General features: G+C 32.8%; 1 protein-coding gene and 2 non-coding genes across 3 annotated transcripts; all 3 read right to left on the reverse strand.

The window, feature by feature from the left end:
* Positions 1-1,498: 1,498 nt before the first annotated feature.
* LOC141820337 (actin-101-like) lies at positions 1,499-5,342 on the reverse strand. The gene is made up of 5 exons (XM_074707629.1): positions 5,246-5,342; positions 3,112-3,182; positions 2,615-3,008; positions 1,917-2,530; positions 1,499-1,829 (listed from the first exon to the last, which is right to left on the reverse strand). The coding sequence occupies exons 2-5, from the start codon at positions 3,169-3,171 to the stop codon at positions 1,764-1,766; spliced, it is 1,134 nt and encodes a 377-aa protein (XP_074563730.1). The 5' UTR covers positions 3,172-3,182; positions 5,246-5,342; the 3' UTR covers positions 1,499-1,763.
* Positions 5,343-8,000: 2,658 nt separating this feature from the next.
* TRNAI-AAU (transfer RNA isoleucine (anticodon AAU)) lies at positions 8,001-8,074 on the reverse strand. Its single transcript has one exon. It is a non-coding gene; the product is annotated as a tRNA-Ile (tRNA).
* A 71-nt stretch (positions 8,075-8,145) lies between these two features.
* Positions 8,146-8,219, reverse strand: TRNAI-AAU (transfer RNA isoleucine (anticodon AAU)). The gene has a single exon. It is a non-coding gene; the product is annotated as a tRNA-Ile (tRNA).
* Between the last annotated feature and the right edge of the window lie 3,797 nt (positions 8,220-12,016).

A 12,016-nucleotide genomic window follows, 5' to 3' on the forward strand; every position in this document is an offset into this window, starting at 1 on the left:
AAAATAGATAATTTATTATATTTGCTATTTATTTATTATAAAATAATAAATGCATGAATATTTTTTAAAATAATTTTTTATCCGTCTAAATCATAATAATTTTCATTCCTCCCCAAGCAAATCTCCTTCAATTGCCGCCTCACACGACCATGAGCCGCGGGCATCCCCGCCTCTCGCGGTTGGAGCCATGAGTGGCATTTCAGAGTCGCCTTGTGCGGCCGCAAGCAACTGCCCTGCGTGGCATACCATAAATGGGCGTCCCTGGTCTTGTGCGGTCGTCTCACAAGACCATGAGCTTTGGGTGGCCTTTTTTTTCCCTTTTTCTCTTCCTTTATTTTTTTCTTTATTTTTCTTTTCCTTTCCAAGGATTTTTTTCCTTTCTTTTTCTTAGAGTTTTTTTTCACCTTAAAATTTTTTCCCTTCCTCGATCCATATCTTGGAGTAAACATAGCCACTCAATGGTAATCTCATATTACCATGAATGGATTGAGCATCATTACCCCGAGTCCTACTACCAATTCGATTGATCATCGGAAGAGGCCGAATGATATGAACAATTTGCAAACTGATATTGATCCTTTCCGATCCTATTGCTCCTATAACCACTTTTGATAAATTGAATTAAAAAAATAATTCATTTAACACATTGTAATTACAATTTCGGTGTAACTGCTACATGTGCTGGAATAAAATATTTTCAAGACTAAAAATATGATAGAAGTAAGAGACTTTTTTTTTTTTGACAATTCTAATAATTAAGGACGCACTTCAAATTTTTATCAAAAAAACAGATATCAGCCCTTGCTTTATCATGAACTCTGATCAAACACCCTTGTTTTTTCAGCAAGTGACTAAGAAAACTACCCGCCACTCGGTCCCTATGGCACATACGTCAGTCTCATATGTTCTTCACAACTAAATAATCCCTCAGCAAGTGCAAGATATATCATGCAATTTCTATCGGTGCGGAGAGAATGGTTTAGAACTTTCAAAGCGACCATCATGCAATTTTTTTCTCTAAGTGAACCAAACAGCAATGCCTACTAACAACAACCTTTATACCAGCATATCTACAACCAATAGTAAACCCTAATCCTCCAATAGACCAATGAAGGTCCCAAAATCACAAATATCTTAAGTTTACAGAAAATCAGCAAGCAGGTAGGGCGAAGGGGGCGAAATGCACCTGATTAATCTTCAATATTTGATGTGGTTCTCAGCCAATCTTGCAGCCTGCATGACAGGGTATAGAATGAACAATGATAAGCTTCTAAATCATAGTAAAATGCCTTCCAGTACAATAAATTCTTGCAGAAACCTATAACCTCACAAATTCCAGGAATGTTAATGAGCATATTTGGCATCAAACTTTGAACAATCATTGCTAGAAATACAGTCAAATTTTATCAAATATATGAAACCAGAAAACAAACTTCTTTTTAGAGAAAAGGAAGAATTGGCTGCAGATAAACCAAGTAATACATCATGCAAGAATACATCAAGGGATAAATCCCCGAGCCAGGGCATGGGCACTAAAACTGCCGATCATATTACAATATCGATACATAATTTCATTTCCACTGCAAATGCAAAGCATCATCAAGGAAATCGTCTAAAGATTAGAACTGTTTTCAAGCAAACTCAACAGTAAAAGGGAGACTCAAGCACTAGGGACGGTACTATCAGGCAAACCATGGATCGAGCAAAGCCAAATACTAGATAGAACAAGCCAGAAAAACTGCCCACAGATGCAAGTGATGAGCTTAGAAGCATTTCCGGTGGACAATTGCTGGACCAGATTCTTCATACTCGCCCTTGGTAATCCACATCTGCAGGTTAACAAGATGCAGTTTATTAGTGACTGAGTAAATATAAATTCTTTGTTCGTAATAGAGATAATGTAATAGAAACTTCACCTGCTGGAAAGTGCTGAGGGATGCAAGGATAGAGCCTCCAATCCAAACACTGTACTTTCGTTCCGGTGGAGCGACTACCTTAATCTTCATGCTGCTTGGTGCAAGTGCTGTGATCTCCTTGCTCATGCGGTCAGCGATACCAGGGAACATAGTGGATCCACCGCTGAGCACAATGTTGCCATATAGATCTTTCCTGATATCCACATCGCACTTCATGATGGAGTTGTATGTTGTCTCATGAATTCCAGCAGCTTCCATGCCAATCAAGGATGGCTGGAAGAGGACCTCTGGGCATCTGAATCGCTCGGCACCGATGGTGATAACCTGTCCATCAGGAAGTTCGTAGCTTTTCTCCACAGCTGAGCTGGTCTTGGCAGTTTCCAGCTCCTGTTCATAGTCAAGAGCGACATAAGCAAGCTTCTCCTTGATGTCCCTTACAATTTCCCGCTCAGCAGTGGTGGTGAACGAATAACCTCTCTCTGTGAGGATCTTCATTAGGCAGTCGGTGAGATCACGACCAGCAAGATCCAATCGAAGAATGGCATGAGGTAGAGCATATCCTTCATATATAGGCACAGTGTGGCTCACACCATCACCCGAATCAAGCACAATACCTGAGAACATGTGTGTGCAGGTGCATATCTTAGTTGAAAAACAAAAATGTCCAAAAAAGAAAATAACAATGAGAACATACTAACCAGTTGTACGACCACTGGCATAAAGTGAAAGGACAGCCTGAATAGCAACATACATAGCAGGTACATTAAAGGTCTCAAACATAATCTGGGTCATTTTTTCTCTGTTTGCCTTTGGATTAAGAGGGGCTTCAGTGAGCAATATAGGATGCTCCTCAGGAGCTACACGAAGCTCATTGTAGAAGGTGTGATGCCAGATCTTTTCCATGTCATCCCAGTTGCTGACAATTCCATGCTCAATAGGGTATTTCAATGTGAGAATACCTCTCTTGGACTGTGCTTCATCACCAACATAAGCATCTTTCTGGCCCATCCCAACCATAACTCCTGTGTGGCGAGGCCGGCCTACTATACTTGGGAAAACTGCCCTAGGTGCATCATCACCAGCAAATCCAGCCTTTTGGTATACAATTAAAAGAGTCAATTCAATTTATAGATCAAATACTAAAGCCAGTGAAAGAATGGAACGCTCACTAGATGCAATAAGTACAAAACCTTACCTTGACCATGCCAGTTCCATTGTCACACACAAGTGGCTGGATATCCTCGGCATCAGCCATTTTCAATATATCTGTTGGAACATGTGAAAAAAGGAGTATTGGAACCAGAAACAAAAGATTTTACTGGAAATAGTTTCACCATGCACATTTTACATGACTACAAATTGATGGTCATGGTCATAGGATGTCCAAGTACATGAACATGCATCTTCAGAAGATGCATAAAATATTTGATTAAAAAACAGATTTACATACAAGTTTGGAACAGAAAAAAAAGTATACATAAAGTGTTATGGGTTCATTTGCAGATGCTCAGCAATTAGATTGTACAATAGCACTCATTGTCAGGTTATCAATTCAATAGATAACTTTAGAGATCTATTTTATTTGCATCAGTATTGTACTCAGACTGCATCTGCATATTTATCTGAGAAACATATGCATTGATGTCTTATGTAGCAACACTTCACAAAACTCTGACCAAAAAGTTTCCATCAAAAAGAAATTATGATGCATATTGCTCTCTTTCATCTTCTGAATGTTTAGGATTCTTGCATAATTAGAATGTTGTGGCAATAAATTGAATTTGTGAAAAATTCAAGAAACACGTGGGATTAAATTGGTAACAATCTACGAACAACTAAATAACTAATATGAAACTTGAGATAGAAAGATGCAACAGAATAATAATTTCTAGAGGGACTTGACAGATAAAACATACAGAGAAGACACAGATATAAAAGAAATTATTAAAATTATTAGACATAACCAAAAGATTCAAGTGATGTGGAAGGGGGCTAATAGTACTGAATCCCAAAGAGATCACGACCAGCAATGATCTTTCAATATGGAGAATATCTCATAATCTAATTCCGGAAATCCTTTAGTATGCGACAAACTAGTGGCAGATACAAGAGGTGGATGACAGTGGCCTCTTCCTCCCTTAATATTTTACCAACCCTTTATAATTTTAAATTTTAGTCTTGAAATTCTTTAAAAGTTACATTTTGCCATTCTTAGTTTAAGATATTAATATTTGCCCCTCCCATTTTAATTATGTGTCCTCTGCCACAAACTAGTACAACCTGGAACACTTCAAACTGATTGGCAGGATAAGAACTTTGAGGAATTGGGCTCTAGCATGCTAATTTCCAAAGGTAAATGCAAAAGAAAAAAATTATAACACCATCATTGCCTAGTAAACGCATTGCAAATGTTCAACTCAAAGAAATAGAACCAGAAAGCAATCATTTATGATAAAAATAAATAAATTGAGAAAAAAATTAGAATATCAAAATAGACTAACGCCAGTACCTGCTTAACTGCTTAAACAAATATCATATATTCAAAAGTCAGTGATTGTTGAATAAATAAGAAAATGTTTAAAACTCATGACAAATTATCTACAGGAAAATCAAAGCACAATAAAAATTCTCATTCCAAAAGATCAATTCTCCATGGGCATGGTTTAGACAAATGTCAAGCTAAATACTGGATCTGCTATCGAAAAGGAAAGGAAGTTAATTCTAGAGGGAATTTGTGAAAGTAATCAGAAATAAATTTTAACCCCAAGGCGTTCAATCCAAACAAAGGTTTATGTAAGCAACACAAAATCGGATCCTACAGAAGCACTGTCAAACTAAAACAAAGATAGAATTCAAGGGAAAATATGATAAAACGTAAAACCAAGCAAGTTGCCTACCCAACCTTATAGTACGACTAACACAATCCGCACTCGACTGAGCTCCGACAACTGAGAAACAATACTCATGGTTTTACATAGACTTTCTTCCATGGTTTCACAACAACTCGAATCGAAGTAGCTTTCACTTCCATGTAACTTTGCTCTACTAAAGAGACATCATAGATCAGTCGATCTAAGTCAAAAGTTAGCAAGGAAAAGAAAAACCAGAACTTTCAGCGGTCGAAACACAAAGCATCGGCGCGGAATCACTGAAACCGAACTAAAAGGTCACTATCCTACTAGATCAGGCCAAGACATGGCATCCCGTATCTTCAGATTCACTGGACTACGCAGACAGCTCGCAGATCCGAGCAGCGACCAAAAAAATGGCAACCAAAAAGCCTAATGAGAACAGATCCAGAGCAAGCAGATCAAAGACGAAGAGCAAACCTAGTTGAGGACGGCGATCCGTCAAGATTTGACCTGAGGAGAGAGATCAGGAGACGGCGATCTCTTCGCGACAGAGTAACGGGGAAGAAGCTCCCTTTTAAATCTTCTCACGAAAGACCAAACCGGTCGAATTAGGCCGCTCTTGAACCGGACTCGATTGGGCCGGCCCATGTCCAACGACGATTCCAAATTTACGTTTCATTTTGCTTTACAACACGTTGAATGCAAGTGGGGTGGGTCCCATTTTTCCAAACTTTATTTCTGTCAATTATGAAAACTGGTGGATGCATGTGCATATGAGAAAAGTACAGCTAGCTATTACATGACTAAACTATTCAAATTCGGACTCACCCAACCCTAATCTCCACGCCTATCTAGTAGACTCGATCAAACCCTAATTAACTCTCAAATGAACCTTGAAAGACGATAAGTTACTTTGCTTCATTTGGTTGTCTAAAAATTTAAACTAATTTTTGATAAACTCTAATATCTAACAATACAAGTTCGTAAAATAAGTGCTAGAATAGAATAGTTGGGATCATAATTTAAAGAATGAAAAATATTGACAAACATCAAAGAGTTGAATAGTCCTTGCTTTTGGTAATATTCTTTTCATCTAGGGTTAAATCTCTATGTTAAGTTAAGAAAGAGATTTTCAATTACCTTGTACTCATTGTATAACGTATAATAGTTCATTGCATAATATATGATAGTTGAGTGTCTGACCTTTTTCATGCAAAAGATCATTGTGTTAGAAGAAATGCCCTCTTGATTTATCCCCTTTTAGAGTGTGTTGGATCATCTTATAAGGCCCGCTAAGGTAATGATTTTATTTTTTATCACAATTGTATAACATATGATAATGTATTTTCTTTCAAAATTTAATAATGACTATCTTGATTACATTAGATCAATTGTTTGAGATAGAAAATTCCAATCAACTAGGCAACAATAAATTTCTATTTATTATGCTATAGTCAATAATAAAAGAATTTTTACTCTGATGAGGGTGATACAATGATAAAACGCTTAGAAAAATAATAAAGAGGATTAAAATTTATAATTCCATTAAAGATGAATATTCTAAAGATCAATTTTTTTAAATTGGTATTAGGTAAGTTTTTTAACGACCACCAAAATAAATTAGAGAAGCCTCACAATGGACAGCCCATTAGTCTAGTATTCTTAAGTTAAATGTCCATTAAAAAAATTTATCTGTTAATTTATCGAAATTGAAACTTAAATAAGAAGATGCTCAATTGATGCACCATTATCTTGGGGCCTGAAACAAAGTTCTCTTGAATATAAATGACAAGGAAATTAAAATGTATAAATGGAGAGGGAAAAAATAAACTTTATACGAGTGCAAAAAAGATTATAATCATCTTGCAACGTGAGCTACTTTAAAAAAAATATTATGTTTATTATCTTTTAAATAAAAAGTTGTAAAATTAGATGTGATCCTTATAAATTTCGAATTTACTATCTTCGCATTTTTAACACGACACTCTAACAAATTGAGTTAATAGGCTAATAAATAACTTTTTGCAACATGGGCTACGTAAAAAATATTATATTTATTATTAAAACTGGTAAAATTAGATGTGGCTCACTGGCTCATGAGTGTTTCGAACAGACGATCGATTATTAACTGAGCTAATAAGCCAATAGAAATTATTTTGCAACGTGGCATATTTAAAAAACTATTATATTTATTATCTTTTAAATAAAAAATTATAAAATTAATTATGGCCCATTCAAAATGTAAATAGGCCAACTGAAGTTATTTCGCAACATGGGTTACTTTTAAAAAATATTATATTTATTATCACAAATTGTAAAACTAGATGTGGCTCAAATAGTTATTAGCACATAGCTCTAATCAACTTCTAACCAACCAGCTAAAAAGTCAGCCTAAATTATTTTGCAACATGGGCTACTTAAAAATATTATATTTATTATCAAAAATTGTAAATCTAAATGTGACCCATGCAGATTTCTAAATTGCAACCTTACGATCTAATCAACTGAGCTAATACGTTAACTTAAAATATTTTACAACAAAGGCTACTTTAAAAAATATTATATTTATTATAAAAAATATATATATCTAAAAAAACTAATAAATCTTAGTTAGGAGTTATTCTTAAGGGTGACTGATCCGATCCCACGCAACGGTCAATCCAGATATCTAACACCCTTTGATTGCGCTCTCCATTTAGAATAAATTTTTTGCAAATATGTTATAGCTGGGATCGAATCGTAAATATTTGGATGACAATCTGGATGTCCAATCGTGGCACCATGTCCCGGAGAAAAATTGTATATCTAGATGTGGCGCAGGCAGGTTTAATTTCAAATATGTGACTTTTGCGTTATTAACAGAACGGTGTAGCCAACTGAGTTAAAAAGTTGAAATTATTTTGCAACAACCACTACTTAAAAATACATTATATTTATTATAAAAAATTTTAAATTTGTGGCCCTGGAGTTTCGAAACCAACTACCTTCGCGTTATTAACACACCGCTGCAGCCAACTGAGCAAAAATACCAACCGAAATTATTTTGCAATATAACTACTTAAAATATATTATATTTATTATCAACTAAAAATGGCCCATGCAGGTTTCGAACCTGCGACCTTCGCGTTATTAGCACGCTCTAACCAACTGAGCTAATAGGCCAAGTGAAATTAGTTTACAACATAAAATACTTAAAATAATATAATATTTATAAAAAATTGTAAAATATATGTGGCCCATGCAGGTTTCGAACCTGCGACCTTCGCGTTATTAGCACGACGCTCTAACCAACTGAGCTAATAGGCCAACTGAAATTAGTTTACAATATAAAGTACTTAAAATAATATAATAATTAAAAAAAATTGTAAAACTTTATGTGGCCCAAGCAGGTTTCGAACCTGCGACCTTCGCATTATTAGCACGACGCTCTAACCAACTGAGCTAATAGGCCAACTAAAATTATTTTGCAATATAAAATACTTAAAATAATATTAAATTTATAAACATTTTAAACTATATGTAGCCCATGCAGGTTTCGAACTTGCGACCTTAAGCTAATAGGCCAATTGAAATTAATTTACAACATAAAATACTTAAAATAATATAATATTTTTAAAAAATTGTAAAACTATATGTGGCCCCTAACAGGCCAACTGAAATTATTATGCAGCTTTTAGATTGTTTCTATTGGTGAGACTTAGATAAATATATAGGTAGTTGACTTATGACATGCCTATGTTAAACTCTTGAAGAGGTTGGATATACACTCCCCATAAAGGGAAGTGTTTATCAACAAACAACTTATCTCTCTAAGCACATTATATTACTCCAATTAAAAGAAGAATATATCACATACCTTTCATGGATTATTGTACAAAAATCTTACGTATAGTAAAACATAGGGCAAAAGTCAAAAGTGAATCATGACTTTCTATTTTATTTTTTTAAAATAAAAAATACGTCCTATTCCATAAGTAAACTTATGTATAATTATTGAACTGCCTTTCAATATTATTCCCAATTATTTTCATTATTATCTCTCATCTGAATCTTTAATTTAAATTCTAAATCAGTCAAGCGCGTTGTAACAGTTATAGAATCATGGCTACTACAACACATACTTACCTTATTCAAAAGTATTCACGTTGTAGTAACTAATCGCGTTACAATGCAAATTTAACAATGTTTATCTATCATTCACTTTGTAATAGTTACGAATTTCTATAATTATTATAGCTGTTATGATTTCGTAGCTATTACAAATGCGGATTTGACTTAATTATCTAATGTTCACATTGTAGCAATTACGATTTTATAGTTGTTACAACGCTCTTAATTGATTTAAGATTTAGATGGAAGATAATAATAGGAATAATATTGGAGAATAGTTAAGTTTGATGGGGTGGAATGCATTTTTGATAAAAAAAAATGGAACATCTTTTAATGATTTAGAGAAAAAATACATCTTTTTATTTTTGCTCTAACAGATATTCAAAAGGACTAAATTGCACAAAAATCATTCCTAAGTGAAGCCCAAAAATTCATAGTCGTAGCCCAACTACATGAATGCTAAATTAACTATTTGGGCTCAATTCTAAAAATAAAAAAAGTAATAAAAGCGAACAAAAGCATATGCAGAAAATCAGTGTGCGTGTTTTTCTTTCTGTCGTTTTTTTTATTAAAAAACACAAAAGTAGTGAGAAGTTAATGCAACAGGCAACACCTGTTGCCTGATCCAACAGGTGTTGCCACGTGCCGCGATGGTATCGCAGTGGGTCACGTGAGTCGGTGCATTAATCACATGGCGCTGCCTTGGCGGTCTTCTGCGATTTCTTCTCCGCGTTTTCCTCACGAGACGAGGACGCCTCGTCGGCAAGGCCCGTTTCGTAAATGCCGTCGCACTCAATCCACTTTTTTTATATTTTATTTATTTATTTACTCCAAGTGGATCTTTAATGTCGATAATCCCCAAAGGTCTTCGTGATGATCCTTTCATTATTCTACCAAATCGAGCGTGTGGAATTTCATATACGAAGTTTGTCAAAGGATAATATTTTTAGTCAATTAAATTATCTAAAATACCCTTTATTGCCACTTTGAGCCTTTTGTTAGCCTCAGACTCCAACTCAAACCATGCGATAAGGCAAAGTACCGTTGAACTAGTTGTAGTTCTAAATTTTATAACAATAATAATAATAATTAAGTCTTATTCATTAGATATGATGAGATCGATAATATAAATATGTCTATTTCATTATATTATATTTTATATTTTATTATCATAAAATTTAAATAAATTTTATTTTATTTTATTATTACTAATTAAGTCTTCTTTAAATTTTTTTCCATTTAATAGGTATATTTATCATAATTTTATATCATTTAATTGAAATATTTATTAATAATCTAAGTATATATCTGTATCATCTTAAATGCCTCTTGAAAATTTTTCTCAATAGATATAATTTTAATTTTTTTCCTTTAATATTTTTATTTTTTATATATTAGAGAAAAAAAATTAAAATTTTTTCTCTAATATTTTTATTTTTTATTTTCTCATCTTTGTATGTTCACATATCCACTTTAATATTTTCGTCTATATGACTCTCATTTTCTATTATGTGATTGAGTTATAGTCTAATATTTAGTTCCATATAACATAACAAATTTAATCATCATTTTATATATTTTTTTTAATTTTAAATACATTTTTTCATCATATTAATATTTTTTCCATTTCAATTGTTTCTATTTTAGGCAATTCACTTGTACAAAATGCTCTTTTTGATAAATATAGATTGATTAATTTTAAACTTTTATAGTATTCACTCGTAACATTATAACAATTTTATATATTTAATCATTAATAATGGCTATGTAGAATATAGATAATATTAGGGATATTAAAATAATATTTTTTAATTATTAATAAAGAATGATGTTGCTTAAACAATAACTATAGTCATGTGATTTTATGAGTGAATAAGGTGGTTAGTTATATGGGCAAAAATTAGAAGGAAGATCAGATTTATCAAATAGTCAGATGAGCATTAAAAAAAAAATCAAAAGGGTGTCCATTTGTATTTATTTTGAAAATATCTTTTATTTTAAAGTTATTATAGTAGCTATGGAGTATCTATTATAACGGTGTATAATTACTTTGTAATTACTATTTAACATTTAAAATTTAATTTAATTAAAATGAAATGGATAATTTTTGATGTTGTAATAGTTATCAGTAGTACCTGTAATATAGTTATAGTTAAATCTTAAATTTTAAATTTTAAATTTTAAATACTATTTTAATACTCTTTTAACTTGATCGAAATTATTTAAATTTTATTAAAATTATTTTAAAATAATTATAAAAAATTACTAAATAGCTGGTATAATAATATTGAAATAAGAGGTATTTTTAGAGATAAAATATTAAAATATATTTTTTGAAAAATATCTATTTGATGTTTTTTTTAATTTGAGACGCACTTTTAATTTTCCCCCTAATTATATTAAAATATTTGTAAATAAAAATATTCTTGTAACTTTTAGAATAGGTCTTTTATTTTTCACCATCTTTTAAGGTATATAAAAATCGTCGTAGATTTTGTTGTGACATTTATGTCTATAACTAATATTATTTAAAGATGCATCATTTTTTTTTAGTGGTATTGTATCAGGGGCGGCTCAAGCCCACGGAGGGTCCTAGGCGAAATTTGTTAACAACAATAATATTAGAAATAGTAAAACAAACAATCTGTTAAACTTCAAGATAATCTGTTAAACTTCCACAAAAAATTTGTGACTTAGTCACTAGCATCCAGTAACAAGGAAACAGAAGGAACAACTACAACTCTCCAAAGCTTAAATCTCTAATGGAAAATATTTTTGAATACTCACGAAGAACGCGGACACAGATGATAAAACGCTTGAAATTTCAAACTTGGTCTCAAATAGCTCCTTGCAGAAGGAAAGCAAATAAACAGATATAACAGCAAGAAGATTTCGATGATGATGTTGTTGTTTTCTATTTTCTGAAGAAGAATAAGCAGAAAGCGAGTCATGGATAAAATAAGTAAAGAAACTTGCGTTTTATAAACCATTAACCATAAATATGTAGCCGTAGTCTTTATCGCAAACGTAGATCAAAATCCCACCTTTCTCTCGATTCAGGCTCGATATTGTTCTCGGCGCACGACACCTCCGCAACTGGCGAGCACCCCTTTTCTGAATTCCTCGATCCAAAGGACC

The sequence above is a fragment of the Curcuma longa genome, unplaced genomic scaffold (assembly GCF_044706935.1).
Source record: "Curcuma longa cultivar G26 ecotype Majalengka, Jawa Barat unplaced genomic scaffold, ITB_CL_G26_1.1 utg3290_np1212_1714210_RagTag, whole genome shotgun sequence".
Lineage (NCBI taxonomy): Eukaryota > Viridiplantae > Streptophyta > Magnoliopsida > Zingiberales > Zingiberaceae > Curcuma > Curcuma longa.

Bases quoted from the DNA above. Each gene is read 5' to 3' on its own strand.
- LOC141820337 (XM_074707629.1), bottom strand. From the start codon at position 3,171: ATGGCTGATGCCGAGGATATCCAGCCACTTGTGTGTGACAATGGAACT. The intron at 3,009-3,111 runs GTAAGGTTTTGT...GTATACCAAAAG, and splicing joins ATGGAACTGGCATGGTCAAG to GCTGGATTTGCTGGTGATGA. The intron at 2,531-2,614 runs GTTAGTATGTTC...ACATGTTCTCAG, and splicing joins TGCCAGTGGTCGTACAACTG to GTATTGTGCTTGATTCGGGT.